The sequence below is a fragment of the Lepus europaeus genome, chromosome 12 (assembly GCF_033115175.1).
Source record: "Lepus europaeus isolate LE1 chromosome 12, mLepTim1.pri, whole genome shotgun sequence".
Lineage (NCBI taxonomy): Eukaryota > Metazoa > Chordata > Mammalia > Lagomorpha > Leporidae > Lepus > Lepus europaeus.
In genome coordinates this window covers 57,753,124-57,770,783 of record NC_084838.1, presented here as the reverse complement: position 1 = coordinate 57,770,783, position 17,660 = coordinate 57,753,124, and the positions used below count along the sequence as shown (strand labels likewise).

General features: G+C 36.5%; 1 protein-coding gene across 8 annotated transcripts in view; it reads left to right on the top strand.

The window, feature by feature from the left end:
• The window catches only part of LOC133771829 (endophilin-A1), a 717,118-nt gene that overhangs the window by 417,151 nt on the left and 282,307 nt on the right, over positions 1 to 17,660 (top strand). The window contains exon 26 of one of the 8 annotated variants that reach the window (XM_062208174.1): positions 4,051 to 7,503. The exons of 6 other annotated variants lie outside the window; for them this stretch is intronic. In XM_062208174.1, coding sequence (XP_062064158.1) covers positions 4,051 to 4,152 — 102 coding nt within the window. In that variant the 3' untranslated portion in view covers positions 4,153 to 7,503. Of the gene's footprint in view, positions 1 to 4,050; positions 7,504 to 17,660 lie in introns of those variants that run through there. One more of the 8 variants, XM_062208169.1, reaches the window with a different exon arrangement.

Sequence of the window (17,660 nt, the reverse complement as noted above, 5' to 3'; positions counted from 1 at the left end):
GTCTTAGCATTTAATAATAATGTTACAGTTTTAAAAACATGGCCAACAAACAGACCATGTGCATTTTTAAGGTACTTTCAAATACAATTTCAGCTTTACATTTAACCAGTGTAGAACTAATGTTGAGAATTCATGTCCAGGTGGTACTGTAAGATTTTGAACAGATTTATTGAATCACTGAAGATTAAACTATATTCCATCTAGCCTTCAGGTTAAATATGATTTATCATAAATTATTAGTGGTAGTCTGTATTTGACAAAAGTTATAACTCTCAAGCAAAATAAGCCTGTTGACTTGAAAATCCTATTCTTAACCATTCTCATAAATTTGAACTCTTAATCCTAGACTAAGTAGAAAATTTTATTTGTTCATTTATGGAAAAAATTTTCTAACTAACTGAATAGTATAATCTTGGTGATAAAGGGTAGTTTTAAAGCTAAAAATGAATTAATTATTTGAATACATATTAAATATATTCCATAAAGCAGTAACTATTTGTAAAATAGGAGGAGCTTCTACTTAAACTATTTTAGTTAACAGTTACTTTATTATATTCATTTGAATAAAACAAGTATATTTTATAAAATATTTTGTAACTATGACTTTTCCTTAGCCTTCATTTAGATTTGTTTCTATTAAATATTTTTTAAATTACATTTTCTGTTTTAAGATTCCATTGATTATTCAGCCTTCTATATATATTTAAATAATTTTTGAAAGACTTCTTTGAAAGCTGGATTTATGGTTATCAGTAAACTACAAGTTATAACCAGCAAGTAGAATGAAGGGAAAAATAAAGTCTGAGTTGATTTATAAAAAAAGAAAATAAGGGGCCATGCATTTACCATAAGAGTTAAGATGCCAGGTAGGACACTCACATCCAATGTCAGAGTACCTGGGATCAGTGCCCAGCTGTGCTCCTGATTCCATTTTCCTGCTAATGCAGACCCTGGGAGGGAATGATGATGGCCTAAGTAATTGGGTTCCTGCCACCTGTGTGGGAGACCTGGCTTGGGTTCCCAGCTCCTGGCTTTGGAACGAGTGTTGCAGATTCTTGGGTGAGTGAACCAGTGGATAGGAACTCTACCTTGGAAATAAATATACTTTTTAAAAAAGGAAAACAGAAAAACTGAATTGAAATAGGTAAACATCTTCAACTGATAACATATGCTCATTTTTGCCTAAAATTATAAAAAGACTAAGAATACTCTTCTGAACTATTTTAGATGAAAATAGAAGAAGCTGAACAGCAAGTAGATGTACTCATACAGCGCAGCTTTTTGTTTTGTTTTGTTTCGTTTTTCTGAGTGGCAGAGAAAGAGAGACCTAGCTATTATCTTCGAGCTCACTCCCAGATCACTCCCCAAATGCCCACCGCATCTGGGACTGGAAGCCAGGAACTCAGTTCAGGTCTCCCACAAGAGTGGCAGGGACCCAACTACTTGAGCCATCGCCTGCTGCCTCCCAAGTTCCACATTAGCAGGAAGCTGGAATCAGGAGTGGGAACTGAGAGTCAAACTTAAGTATTTCTTTATGGCACATGGTCCTTCAACTGGTATCTTAACTACTAGGCCAAGTACCCATTCCAAAGTGTGTATCTTGATTAAAGGACTAATTGCTCTGTGAAATCTGCAATGTATTAGCCTCTATACAAAGCTTTTAAAAAGTCGTGCAATCCAGTAAAGCAGTTAAGCAGTGTTTCACTTTGGGACCTTGGTTTTACTAGAAGCTATAAGAATAAAGTTTCTAGTTGGCAATGACTTAAAAAAGAAACCCCTTGTTCCACATTGGAGCAAGAGAACTTCATTGCAGTAGATGTTTTAAGAGAAGCAAAGTGTCCAAGTATATGGTATGTGGAAAATTGTTTAGATCACAAAATAAGAGTGGGTTTCGATTTTAACTTAAAAATGAAATTTGCAAAAAGATGACTAATATTAGTACAATTTCAGTACATTGTGACCTGGTAAAAGTGCTCTGATATGGGTAAGTAGGAAATTATATAACCAGCGTGTTTCCCAAAGTGTGTTCCAGGGACACTAGTACAACATGATAAACAGATCAAGAGAAAAAGATGAACAAATGAATTTAGAAACCAGATACTACATTGTTTCTCTTAGAGAAACACAATGACTGTTAGCATCAGAAAGATTCTAAGAGATCTGGAAATAAAGGACTTTTTTAAAGTTTGGTCTGTTTCCCATACTTATTTCATCAGAGAACCATTTTTTTAGAACAACTTTAGAAAATGAACTTTTAAACACTCGCTTCTGTTTTTATTTCCACCAGTAAGATAGCAGAGGTTATTCCCAGCTTGTTTATCTTCCTTTTGGATAGGAATGTGTATGGTACTGAGTGACATAGTTTAAATAAAAGAAAATTGCCCAATCGTTTTGTCATTTTTATTGTGCATTTCTTTAACACCTAATATTAATGCCCTGAAGATTTAAATTACATTATTTGTAAAACCAGCAATTTTACCCAATGTAATTCTCTTCTGCCTCCCAGAAGGGCAATTTGTCAAAGCACAAATTTGCTGTTAGTATCATTAGCTTCCAGAGAGAATCGAACTTCTTTTTTTTTTATTCTGAGATGCACTTTGCCCTCTTTTTCTCATTTCTGAAATAAGAAAACATACAGAATTGTGTGTATGCTTAATGTGGTGCGTTTTTCTCCCCAGCAAAGCTATTGTAGGTATCTGTTTTATGATCGACTATTTCTTAGAACTGGAGAGTGTGCTATTTTGATATCATATCCTTGCTTTAGCTCAACAGGAAGGTTTAAGTGAGACAAATGTGGGAAGCCGAGTCTTTCTGGGGAACAGACACAGGCTCAGGTTCCCAAAACAAGAAGGCAGACATTATTAAGATAAGGATGAACTTGAATTAGCAAGCTATTTAGGGCTGAGGCGGTTCTAGGACCCGCCTCAGGCTCTGTTTCTCTTCTTGGTTTCTGTGGTCTGGTTTTGCCCATCTGCCCTACTGTTTCTCTGCTGTGCCTACTGTGTTCTCTTTTCACCAGTGCAGATTCTGGCTCTCTGATGTCACTAGCAATCTTCACCTCCACGGAGCATAGTGAGCAGCCCAGGCAGAGAACATGGAGCTGTTTTGGTCAGGTGCTGATCTGTGGGCACCAGCAGTGGTCATCCTGTCACACAAAGTGTAGGGCAGGGAGCTGTGCATAATGAGAGTTCTAAATGATGTTCTCAGGGAAACAAAAGGACAAGTTCAAGGAATGGCTTAATGAGTTGCGAATTGTGGCAGACCTCTTATGTAGACCAGGTGGCTGAGAACCAGGACAAAAGGAAGTTGATAGAACTATGGATAGTAATTGAGGCAGCATTTCAGCTTTTGTTTTACTCACAGCTTGTAATTCTATAAGTCAGAGTTCCACAGGCAACCCAGTGAGGCAAAGGAAGCAATAAAACTGTAGCAGAAAAGTTATATAAATTATGAAACTTTAAAATGTACTCTACATTTCATAAACTCAGCAGTTTGCAACATGTGTATTACACTTTGATATACCAAACAAACTTTCCTATAACAACTTAATCAATGAGTATACTTTTGCCATTTTTTCCCTCTGAAGTTTTAGCTTACAACTCTGGAAATGTTCAGCTCTGACCCAGACAAGTGTATTGATAGTTCTCTCTCATTCTTTTATGAGTGATGAACTTACAGTCCTACTTCTGTGAGCCTGAGTGCCCTAGAGATGACTGTAACCTGCTATTGATCAGCTGATTGAAGATAAATGGCTTAGCCGCTTGTATTGCAGATTACATCATTAACATGGTCAGTAAACCATGAATTGTTCAATACGGCGTTTATCTTTTTTCATTTTACTTCTGCTCTTTTATCATTTTTATTAGAAAAGACAAAATTACCCACACTAACCAGGAAGGACAGTTGAAAAGAGAACCAGTTGGGTACTCTTATGCGTGCAAAGTTGCAGACAGCTAAGTTCTGAGAGTCTAATGGTGTTTATTATATGTTTTTGAATGGAAGAAAATACAGAATTTTGAAAATCTGTTTTTGTGTGTGTTTCTCTTCCAGCTTCCTTTTGCTTCATATTTACTAGAAGCAGTACTGGAGAAGATAAATGAAAACAAGAAACTAGTTGAAGGATATTTCACAATTATGAAAGATATTAGATGATGTTATAATAGAACACATCTTCCCAAATGTGAAAACTTTTTATGTGGTATGATTGGAAAACATTCATTGCAATCCTCATATGGTATTTGCTCCAACTATCAATAGTCAAGTTCAATACGAAAATAAGAAGTCTTGGAAACTAATTAATTGCTGAACAAGAGGAACTAATTAAGTGCCTAGCCATCTTATAGGAAATAGTATAGCATTTGATTATTGAATACAAATATTGCCACAAATCAATGCAAACTTTAAAATGATTTTCCTTCCAATGCACTAAACTAAAACAAGCTTGGTACACACAAATTGGTCTGAATATAAAAAGAAGAAGGTATAAATGAAAGATATAATGTTTTAGATTTTAAACCAGACTTTCTACAGCAAAACAGCTCTAAATGGCCCTAAGTGAACCAGTGAGCAACACATTTGTATTGCCAGCAAATGTAAAATGAAGCATCACAACTTAAGGGTGAACATTTAATGAAATACATTGTGTGTTCTGATTTTCATCTACCTTCATTGCTATACTGGGTTATATAGGAGATACTGTATTTTTCTATTTTCATAGCAATAAAAACATTTTCTCTTCTTCCTCCTACCCCTCTCTTCCGCTCTCTCTTTTTTAAATTTACCATACTCTGTACTCATATTTAGTGTACAAATTAGTTTAGATCTAGCAAAATCCTACTGTGGTCAACTAATTAAGTTTGTATTCTTACCAATCCATGTTTAGATTTTTGGATATTCCCACCTATTTCACCTCCTCACTGTGTTCCTGTTCCACCTGCTTTGGTTTCTCGAATTCACCAAATTTTCACCTATTGCCCACATTTGCCATTGGTATTCTCTTTCTAGAATACCCCTCACAGAGTTTCCCTCATGGCTGGCCCCTTATCGTCATTCAGATTCACCTTATGCCTTCCCTCAGAGACACATTCCCTGACTATCTTACCATTTCATTTCCTTATAAGACAAAATTATCTAGTTTATGCATCAGTTCACTTATTTCTTGTTTACTGTCTCCTCTCCCCTCCCCCAACCCCACAGAATATTGGCCCCATGAGATTAAGGTAAAGGTTGGAAAATTATAACTCCCAGGCCAAATCTGGTCTTCTACCTGTATTTGCATGATCCACAAGCTAAGAATAGATTTTATATTATTAAGAGGTTTTTAAAAATTAAAAGAATTTTGTAGAATGAAAATTATATGACATTCAAATTGTAGTGTCCATCAATAAAGTTGTATTGGAACATGGTGACACTCATTGGTTCACACATTGTTTATGGCTGCTTTGCTTGACAGCAGTAGAGTTGAGTAGTTGTGGCAGAAGCCACATGTGGTGCTTTCATCACTTTGCACTCCTGCTTGCACCCTGCAAATCAACAGTGACAGAGTTGTGATCTGATAGGATATCAAATGCCACAGATACTGTCTTACTATAATTTTAAAAAATACCAGTGCATACTCATCATATCAAAATAAGATCAAGAAAATGGTACCTAAAACTCACACTTTTGAGGCCTAGTGAGGTACAGAATATTTTTTCATTGAATCAGGTAGCAGCACGTTCTGATTTTTGTGTAGCAACACTGTACCTATGCAAAATAGAATGCAATCTGCATCAGCATTTCCAGGCTGAGACATCACCACAATCTTCCAAATACACAGGAAAGCAACAATAAGAAAAAAATTAAATATAATATCAAAACAGTAGAAATTTGTTATGAAGTTAATAACGAGGGGCAGACATTGTGGCACAGGGGTTAAGCTTCTGTTTGAGGTGCTTGCCTCCCATGTTAGAATGCATGGTTCAATTCCTGGCTACTCTGCTTCCAATCCAACTTCTTGTTAATGCAACCAGGAAGGTAGCAGATGATGACAGCAAGAGCACTTGGTTCCCTGCCACCCATGTGGAACACCTGCATGGAATTACTGGCTCCTGGCTTCAACATGGACCAGCACTGACCAATGCAGGCATTTGGGGTGTGAACCAGCTTATCCTCTCCCTCTCCCTTCCCCTCTCTGTCATTTTGCCTTTAAATTAATAAATAAATCTCTTTTTTTTAAATAAGACTATACAGTATTACCTTGATACTACAACCAAAAAGGATAGTACACCAAAAGAAAAAATAGCCCATCAGGATGTTCATCTCTTAGTCCCTGAAACCTGGGAATTTGTTACTTCATATGAAAAAAGGTACTTTACAAATGTGACTGAATTTAGGATCTTCAATTGGAAAATTGTCTTGGATTATCCCCGTGGGTCTCATGGAACCACAAGGGTTGTTGTAAGAGGGTGGCAGGAGGAGTGAGAGTGAAATGTAACCACGGAAGCAGAGGGACAGAGAGATTTGAAGATGCTACTCTACTGGCTTTAATTATATTATAGAGGAGAAGGGCCATGAGCCAAAGAATGTGGATGGCTCTAGGAGACTACAAAAGGCAAGAAAACAGATTCTCCCCTAGAAGCTCTGGAAAGAACCAGCCCTGGAGACACCAATGGAATTGATTTGGAAAGTCTAGAACAGAATCTATTGTTGCTATTTTAAGCCATGTAGTTTATCATAGAATAGGACTGCAAAAAAGCTCATCTGTTGAAATTCCATTTGGAAGTCTTTAGATTTGTGCTCATGAGTGATAGTGCTCAGAATATGCACATTCAAGATGGATTCAGTTTTCAAAAACCAGTGTAAGCCACCATATTAATAGGCTGGAGAAGAAATATCACATGGTCATAAAATTTGATGTAGAAAAAGCATTTAATGGGGGCCGGCGCTGTGGCATAGCAGGTAAAACTGCTGCCTCCAGTGCCAGCTGCTCCACTTCTGATCCAGCTCTCTGCCATGGCCTGGGAAAGCAGTAGAGGATGGCCCAAGTCCTTGGGCCCCTGCACCCACATGAGAGACCTGGAAGAAGCTCCTGGATCCTGGTCTCAGATTGGCACAGTTCTGGCCATTGTGGCCAATTGGGGAATGAACCAGTGGATGGAAGATATCTCTCTCTGTCTCTGCATCTCTCTCTGTGTAACTCTGACTTTCAAATAAATAAATAAATCTGTAAAAAAAAATAATGAACTCCAACATCTATTGATTTAAAACTTTTTCAGAAAGGTAGAAATAGAGAGGAACTGCTTCAATTTGGTAACAAAGACTCCAAAAAGCTTACAACTGACATTATACTTAATGAAAAATGCTAAAAATTTCCCACCAAGATCAGGAAGACAAGGGTGTCAATTATTATTACCCTTACACAATCTAATATGGACTATTCTAGCCATCACAGTAGTCAAGAAAGGGAAATAAAGTAAACCTAGCTTTAAAAAACCCAAGTGAATTCAGCAAGATCTCAAGATACAAGATCAACATTCAAAAATCAGATATATATATATATATATATTTCTATAGTGTAGAATTTAAAAATAAAGCAGTTAACAATTTCCAGAGAAAAGGAAAGAGATGTAAATCTGTCAAAACATATTTAGTACCTATGTACTAAAAGCTGCAAAACACTGCTGAAAAATAATATAAATGAGAAGACATATGGATATTCAACATGAACTTAACAGCAGGATATGCTGAAGATATGGAGATGAGTCTTCTAAAATTTCAAAGTCAAAGGCAAGTTTCAAAAAGTCAAAGGCAAAGGAACAAGAATACTTTTTAAAAAATCTTTAAAAAATGAAGTGAGACAAATCTTAAAGAAATAAGACAAAAAATGCAATATCAAGATACAAAGTTGCACTAATATATATGATATATATTAGTGTATACATAGTATATAATATGAAGTGTATGATCTTGGCAGAATAATACAATGCAACAGAATAGAAAATAAAGAAATACACTAACGTGAATATGCTCAGCTGATTTTAGACAAAAGTTCAGAAGCAATTCAGTCAAAGCAGAATAGCTGCAACAAATGTGGCTGAAGCAGCTGGACAGCCTTTGACCTAAACCTCACATATTGACCCATATTATCTGTAAATGGGTCACACATTTACATGTAAGATGAAGAACATAGCTTGAGAGAAAATCTAAGGATCCAGGATCTAAGGCTTCATGAAGAATTATTAGACAAGGCACTAAATTCACAATGCATAAAAGAAAAATTTCAAAATTAGAACTGATCAAAATTTGAAACTTGTTCTGCCAATAGATGAGCTACAGACAAAATATTTGAAGACACATCTGACAAAGAACTCATAACTAAAAGAATTCTCAAAATGCAGAATTCTACATTGAAACTATCTTTTGTGAGTAGATACATATCCTGAGAAATTACTAAATAAACATATAAGCAAAAGCTGTCATTATGATGTGTTTAAATGTGGGGCAGAAGAAGCAGTATAGTCTTCAACACTAAACCTTACTCTCTTGTTGAAGGTATTGCCCATACTAATCACTCCTCAAAATTATGCAGCCTTCTGCCTAATGATACAAATGATTTTGAGAGTCCAAAATGAAAGTTACCATCAGAAATTTATAGCCACAATAAGAAAGTTTTTCTCAGTGCTCTCAAATAATTGTAAAATCAAACAGAAAGGATAAGTACCAGAAACCATTTTGAGAGAAACCTTCAGTAGCCTAAATATTTGTGTTCAGAAGGATTTATGAGACCCAAGAGCAGAAGGGTTGCTATTTTCTATCCTTTCTGATGCATATAACTGCTTTTAGCATTAAAACAAATTTTATATGAGTGCGTGTGGGAATTAGTGCATCCTGTACCATTGTACCTGTGTTTGAGTGCCCAGTTCTGCTCCAGATTTCAGCTTCCTGATGATATGCACCCTGGGAGACCTGGGAGGCAGCAGGTGAATGGCTCAAGGAATTGGATCCCCGCCATCCAAGCAGGAGGCCTGTATTGAGTTCCCAGTTCCTGGCTTCAGCCTGTCCCCAATCTTAGCCATATCAGGTGTTTGGGAAATGAAACAGATGATGGAAGATATTCGCTCACTCTGTCTATCTTTGTATGTGTGTCAAATAAATAAAAATTTTGAAAACCTTATATGAGTGGTCTAATATTACAGAATAAAAATGTCTTTTCTTACTGTGACATGAAAAGTTTCTATCAAATACATGATTTTTTAAAAGCCTTTTGAATTACCCTTTTGCACAAACATATTTGATTTGGAATTTTTTCTATTATGAATAATCGGCATCACAAATATTTCCTTTCCAGAGTCCAATTCTCAAATATCGTTCTTTCTTCTTTCTTCAATAAAACACACAGTTGGAAAATCAGAATCTTGATGTGGGCTCCTTCCAACACTTTATACCACATTCAGTTTTCCTTTCTCCTAATTATTCTCATTGAGAATAATTGAAAGGAAGGTGGAGTCTTCTTGCCTTCTGTCTCTCTGGTTTGTGATAAAGAAAATGTCACACTATGATTGCTGACACAAGCGTGAGGGGCTCACAGTTACTAGTTCAGGTATTGGAAACTTCCCTGGCCCCATCACACTCTCAGAACCTAGAAAAAATACCTTTCCCTACCTGAGCCTACTTAAAGCACTTGCAGCACACACAGGGAAAGAATTTAAATGATAAGGAATACAAGTAAAATATACTAAGTTTGTATTTTTCTAGGATGTCTTATCTCAAGCCACTACTATTCAACCCGAGAGAACAGAAAACATTTCTCCCTTTGATTTTGATGTTTCTCTAAGTCCTTGTTTTTGGAGTTTAATCCACATGTATATGGGGTCTTCAAAAAGACCCCTCCCTTAGGAGTCATTAATATGTTCTCTATCACTATCATTTTGTCACTTTGTGAATATTATATAAATAGAATTAAACCTTTTGAGATTGGCTGTCTTCACACACTATAATGCCCTTAAGATTCATCTAAGTTGTGTGTATCAATATTTCATTTTGTTGCTGAGTAGCATCCCCTACATGGGTGTTCCATAGTTGGCTTATTTACTTAACCATCAAAGGGTATATGTCATTACTCACATGTTCTTGATGTTTAGGAACTGGGAAGGAATATGATTGGATAGTTGGTGAGAAGTCTAGGGAAGTAGCGTATAGAAGGACTTCTCTGAGTGGGCAAAAGCCAAGAAGATATTTGTGTATGCCAATACACAAGAATATATTGCCAGTTAGCTTCTTTTCCCAGCTATGCTTGTCATTTCCCAGTGTGCTCGTGAGCAGAGGCCATGGTCTTCCACTCACCAAATGTTGACCTGGCTGTGGCCACTGCTGAGTGCCCAGTCCATCAACAGCAAGTGCCATCATCCAGCTTTTGATATGGCACCATTCTCCAGGATGATCAGCCAGCTGCCTGGTGACAGGTTGATTTCACTGGACCAATTCCATCATGGAAGAGGAAGTGTTTTGTTCTCACTAGAATAGATGCTTACTCTATGAATTTGACTTCCCAGCACACACAATACTTCTGCCAACACTGCCATCTGTGGATTATCTACCACCATGGAATTTCAATTAGCACTACTTGATGAAGGAATTCACAACAAACGAAGTGTGGCAGTGGGCCCATGCCCAGGGAATTCATACTCCCCACCATCTTAGGTCAACTGATTTCATCCAACAGTGGAATAGCCTGTGGAAGACTCAGTTGCAACAACAGCTTGCTAACAAAACTTGCCTGAGCTGAGGCAGGGTTCTCTAGGGGGCTGCATATGCTCTGAGTCAATGTCTTCCTGTTGCCAGTATTTACAAATCCAAGAATCAAGGGGAGTTTCATTACATTATTACTCCTAATGATTCATTAGCAGAATTTTTCCTTCTTATTCCTGTGATATTTTTCTGGCCTAGATTTCTTAGCTCCAAATGGAGGAATGTTCCCATTAGAAACAATTCCATTGAACTGGAAATTAAGACTGCTGTTTTGTCACTTTGACTCTGCATCTCTGAATTGGTAGTCAAGAAGGAAGTTAGAGTGTTGGCTGGGGTGACTACTACTCCACAGTTAAGGCAAGGAGGACAAGTATGTCCTTGTGACTAAGATCAGTGAAAAACTGCAATATCCCAATCCAATCCTTCAGAATCCTTCTTTACCCCACCAGGTAAAGAACTATGACAGCCAAGATACTTGCTGACAGCAAAGGGAGTGCAGATTGGATAGTGGAATAAGGCAGTTATAAATACCAGCTACAACTAAATGACCAGTTATACAACAAGGACTGTAATTTTCCTCCTTCTCTTGTTAAGAATATATTTTTGAGTATGAAGCTGACAAGTGGTGGTCTTGCAATAGTTAATTTTATGTGTCCACTTGTGTTGTCCATAAGGCCCAGGGCTGTAGTAAAACATTCTGGATGTTTTTGTGATAATGTTTTTAATATATTTTTTCATGTTAATGTGATATTTATCCAAAAAGAACAAATCCCATGTAGTTTATAGATAAATTCTAAGAATGTGATGATATTCTCTCCCTCCCTCCCTTTGTTTGTTTATTTACTTATTTGTTTTGTTTCTTTTGCTTTTGATATAGTTGTAATTTACATTGTAGTCAAAGACAGTGCTCCAATAAGTAAAGAGTTCAATAAGTAAAAAGACTCTAGTATTGTTGGAATATAGACAAGGACAATGAACAATAATCAAATGAAAAGATGACCACTTCAGTACCTAAAACTACAGTAGTATATCATCATTAACCATTTGTTTGACAATGATATAAAACAAAGTTTGACAAGACTGTATTTGCAACAATACTGATACAAATGAGTATTTCTTTTGTTTTTGTTTTGTTTTTTGATTTTTCTTTCTAATTTTAGCTCCAGCATGTAAGGTAGAACATGTGGTATTTGTCTTTGTGAGTCCAGCTTATTTTACTCAACATGATGTCCTGCAGTTGAATCCATTTTGCTGCAAATGGTAGGATTTCATTTTTCTTTATAGCTGAATAATATTCGATTATATATATATATATATATATATATCACATTTTCCTTATCCTTACTTCTGATCATCAACACTTTGCTTAATTCTATATTTTGGTTACTGTGAACAGTGCTGCTCTAAACATATTGGTACTGGTGTCTCTTTGATATGTGCTCATGTCTTTGGGGTGTATGTCCAGAACTCAGATTGCTGGGTCATATGGCAAGTCTATTTCTAGTTTTATAAGACATCTTCACATGGCTTCCCACAGCAGCTGTACTAATCTACAGTCCCATTAACAGTGTTTAACAGTTCCCCTTTCATCATATTCTTGCCAGAATTTACTATTCCATGTTTTGGATTTTAGCCATTTTGGCAGGGGTAAGGTTATAGCTCATTGTGGTTTTGATTTGAATTTCTTGGTAACTGGTGATGTTGATGATATTTTCATATATTTTTTGGCCATTTGTGCTTCTTCTTTTGAGAACGGTCTAATGAGATCCTTTGTCTACTTCTTAACTGGTTGCTTTTCTGTTGTTCAGTTGTTTGAGTTGCTGATATATTCTGGATATTGATCTTTTGTTGGATAAATAGTGTACTAGTGTTATTTTTTTCCCATTCTGTTGGATGTCTCTTCACTCTATTAAATGTTTCTTTAACTCTGTAAAAGCTTCTTACAATCTCGTTTGTCTAATTTTGTTTTTGTTGACTTTGGAGATCTTATCCAAGAAGTCATCCCCTACACCAATGTCTTGAAATGTGTCCTCTCTGTCTTCTTCCATCAACTTTATATTTATAGTCTCAGGTCTTGAATTTAGTCCTTTGATCCACCTTGAGTAGATTTTTGTATATAGTGAAAGGTATGGATCTAATTTCATTATTCTATGCATCTACAGCCAGTTTTGCCAGAACCTTTTACTGAAGAGACTATCCTTATTCCAATGTAAGGTTGAGGAATTTTTCTCAAAAATCGCTTGACTGTGTGTATGTGAATTAATTTCTGGGCTTTCTATTTAGCTTCACTGAACCATGTGTCAATTTTTATGTCAGTATTATGCTGTTTTACCTACTATAGCTTTGTAGTATGCTTTGAAGTCAGTTGTACCTCCACTGTGTTTTTTTTTTTTTTTTCACCTCAGATTCTTTTGGCTATTCTGGGTCTTTTGTGATTCCATATAAATTTTAGGATTTTTTTTTTAATTCTGTAAATGCCATTGGTATTTTAATAGGAATTGCATTGAATCTATAGATTACTTTAGAGAGTATAGACATTTTAATGATACTAATTTTTCCAATCCAAGAGCAAGGATTGTCTTTCCAATATTTTGTTTTCTTGATGATTTCTTTCATCAATGTTTTATAATTTTCATTGTAGCAACTTTTCTCTTTGGTTAAACATATTCCTAAATATTGGAGTATTTTCGTGGCCACTGTGAATGGGACTTCTTTTTTGGTGAATTCGTCATTAGCATATTAAAAGCTACTGGTTTTTGTATGTTTATTTTGTAACCTCCTGCTTTACTGAATTGTTTTATCAATTCCATCAACTTTTTGGTGGAATGTTTAAATTTTTCCATATACAAAATCATGTACTCTGCAAATATGGATAGTTTTCCTTCCCCCTTTCCAATTTTCATACCCTTTATTTCTTTCTCCTCCCTAATTGCTTTTGCTAATATTTCCATAACTATATTGAATAAGAGTGGTAAAAGTGGGCATCCTTGTCTTGTTCCAGATCTGTGGGAAATGTTTTCAGTTTTTCCCTGTTCCGTGTGACATTGGCTATTGATCTGCCAAATATAGACTTTAAAATTTTGAGGTCTGTTCTTTCTATACCTAATATGTGAAGGGTTTTGTGAGAATGTTTTGAATGACATTGACACTTGAATCACAGGAAGAATTCAAGTAAAGCAAATTGTGCTTCATAAATATGGGTGTATCTCATCCAATAAAAAGAATGAAACAAAAAGACTGCTTCCCATACTAAGCTGGAGCACTCTGTGCCAGCAGATGATCTACAGACTTGAATTGCTCTTCCTGGATCTCCAGCCAGTCAACCCTGCATTTGTTTTAACTTGCCAGCTTCCATCATTTTGTGAACCAATTCCTTAAAATAAGTCAGTGTCAGTCTCTCTCTCTCTCTCTCTCTCTCTCCCCCTCCCCATGCCCCCATATATGCATACACACACACACATACACACACATCCTACTGGTTTTCTCTGGGGGATCCTTATACCAGCCTTTGGCTATTACATATGAAGTTACTGTGAACATTCATATAAAAATTTTTGTCTGAATATACATATTCATGTCTCTAGAATAAATCTAAACCAGTGCAACTGATATATCTTAGAGTTAGTATAACTTCATTAGAAACTGCAAAGATGTTCTTTGGAGTGGCTATACTGTTGGTAGTCTAGATTTTTGCCATTCTGTAGAATGGTAATAGGTCTTGATTGAACACTCTAGAATATCACCTGCTCCACCATATTAATTACATTGTGTTAACTGGTTGAGCATGAAATGGCAAACACTTTGAACACTGGACCATATACCCCAGAGGATGAAAATCACCCTAACAAAAACCTTGAGGGCCTGCATGCCAGTGAAAAATAGAAATCTAGAACATCCCCAAAAGATGTTGGATAAATTCTTGCACATTTTCCTGCAATGATAAAAATACAGCACTACTTAAGCTGCTTTAGATTTTGGAGAAAGCATCTGTCATTAGGAAATGCTTTCTAGTTCATTTATTGGATGACTAAGAAAACCTAGAATACGAGAAGACTAAGCAAAGATGCAGACTGGTCTAAATGACTCTTCCACTTGGACCAATGATCCAGCACATCCTCCAGTGCTAGAACTATCAGCAGTTGGCTAGAATGCTATGAGGAATCTCTAGTAAGACCAATGGAGTCACATAAAGACTTGTGATTTTCCAGAGAAAAGCTTTGCTGTCTGCAAAAAAGCAGCCTAGCCATGGGACCACAAGGAACTGTGTGACCAGAATTGTCTCTTGTGAGCTGAGTGCTGTCAGACCTACCAAGTCGTAAGTAAGGCTGTCATCTTATTTTGCAATAGAAGTACATGTTCATCTGTCTACCTATACAATTTGATGGTTTTCGAGTTATCAGAAAACAGCAAATTGACTGCTCAATAGAGTTTTACAAACCAGGGCCTTTTAATATTTACCTTAACGAATAGAAATTTTTATAAAAAGATTTATTTATTTATTTGAAAGGCACAGTTACAGAGAGGCAGAGGCTTTACCCACTATGCCACAGTGCCAGCCCCTAGATATTGTTTTGATGCATTAATTATATTCAGACCGTTTGTCCAGGGGAAGTCATTTGGCATGGTGGTTAAATCACTGCTTGGGATACCAGATTCCCGTATGTGAGTGCCTACTTTGAGCCCCAGGTTCTCCAGTTCCAGCTGCCTGCTAGTTCACAGCCTGGGAGGCAGCAAATGCTGGCTCAGTACGCCCATGTGGGAGGCCCAGGCTGAGCTGCAGGATCCTGATTTTGGCCTGGCACAGTTCTGGTATGTCATGAGAATTTGGGGAGTGAACCAGCAGATGGAAGATCTCCCTTTGTCTCTTTGTCTATTTCTTTCAATTTCAAATACAATGAAAATCAATAATTTTTAAAAATTTTTAAGAGTTTATTTTCTTTTTGTTGTTTTAATCTTTCTCTGAAACCTCTTCCCCCCCTAAAATTGTATTTTAAAAACAATCCTGCCAGTTATTTAAGGGGGCTTCAAAAATTCTGCATGCCTTTTTGAGAGGCAGAGAGAAAGAGAGACAAACAAATATGTCCCATCCTGTAGTTCACTTCCCAAATGCCCACAGCAGTCAGCAGGCTGAAGGCAGGAGCCAGGAACTCATCACAGCCTCCCACTTGGGTGGCAGGATCCCGATATTGAGCCATCACCACTGCTTGCCAGGGTCTGCTTTAGCAGGGATTTGGAATTGAGACTGGAGCAGGACACCAACCCAGACACTCCAACGTAGGACACAGGTGTCCCAACCAGGGTCCTAACTGCTAGGCCACGGCCTTCTCCTCCACCAACTTTTGAAACCCCTTCATATAGATTTGTTCTTTACATGTTGACTTTAATCTGTCTGGAACTTATTTTATGAGTGATATTATTTTTCTAAATTAATATTGCATTTCCATTTCTTTAAAGATATGAAATATTGCCTTCATAATATACAAATTTCTCAAATATACTTAGGTCTCTTTATGGATTCCCTTTTATGTATCATTGATTTTCCGTACTAATAACAGTCTGTTTAATTATTGTGGTTTTATAGTTCTTCTTGTTATCTAGTAACATGAATCTCCTTGGGTGTTGTGTTGTTTGTATGTGCTCTATTTGTGAAGGCCTATTATCGTACAGATAAAATTTCAATTGAAATGTTTATTGAGATAATTATAGACTCATGTGAAATTATAAGAAATAATAGAGAACCCATGTATACTTTACCTACTTTTCTCCAGGCAGCAACATTTTGTAGACATACAATATCAAAACCCAAACATTGATGTTAATACAATCCTCCAATCTTATTCAGATTTCATTTTATTTATTTGTATGAATGTGTATGTATGTGTGTATAGCTGTATATGATTTTTTCATGTGCCTAGGTTGCTGTATCCACCACTATATTAAAGGTAGTGAGTAGTTCCATCATTACAAAGATCTTTACTTTGCCCTGTTATAATCATACTCACTTCCCTGTAGACCCCATTCCTAACCCACGTCAACTACTAAAGTGTGCTCTGTTTATGATTTATTATCATTTCAAAATATTATATAAGTTATATAGTATGTAAGCTTGGGAATGGACTTTATTCATTCAGTATAATTCCCTGTAAATTCACAGAACTTTTATGTATCAATTATTTGTTGCTTTTTATTTTTGAGTAATAGCCCATGGTATGGATGTACCAGTTTGTTAACCATTCATTTGTAGAGGGATTGACCTCTTCTTTTTTCAAAAAAAATTATTTATTTATTTATTTATTTGTTTGAGAGGCAGAGTTACAGAAAGAGCAGGAGAGACATAGAGAGAGGTCTTCTATCTACTGGTACACTCCCTAAATGGCCACAAAAGGCTGGAGCTGGGCCGATCTGAAGTAGGAGCCAGGAGCTCCTTCCAGGTCTCCCATACATGTGCAAGGGCCCAAAAACAGGGAGCTGAATCAAAAGTGGAACAGCCAGGACACGAACTGGCGCCCGTATGGGATGCTGGTGCTACAGACAGGCTTAACCTACTACACCACAGCGCCAGCCCCTGGTCTTTTTTAGCTCTTAGCTATTCCAGACAAATCTTCTAGGAACACTGTGTAGAGGTTAATATATAAAATCTATATTTGCATTTTGTTGGGATAAATGCCCAAGGGTGAAATTGCTGAATTGTGTGGTAATTGCATGTTTAGTTTTTAAAGAAACTACCAAAATTTTCTCAAATGACTGTACCATTTTACAGTCCCACCAGCAATATTTGAGTGATCCAGTTTCTTCAGTCTCTCAACAACATTAAGTGCTGTTACCACTTAATTTTAGCAATTCTTCTAGGTGTGCAGTGTTATCTCATTGTGGCTATAATCTATATTTTCCTAATGGCTAATTAGGTACAACAGCTTTTTATGTCCTTATTT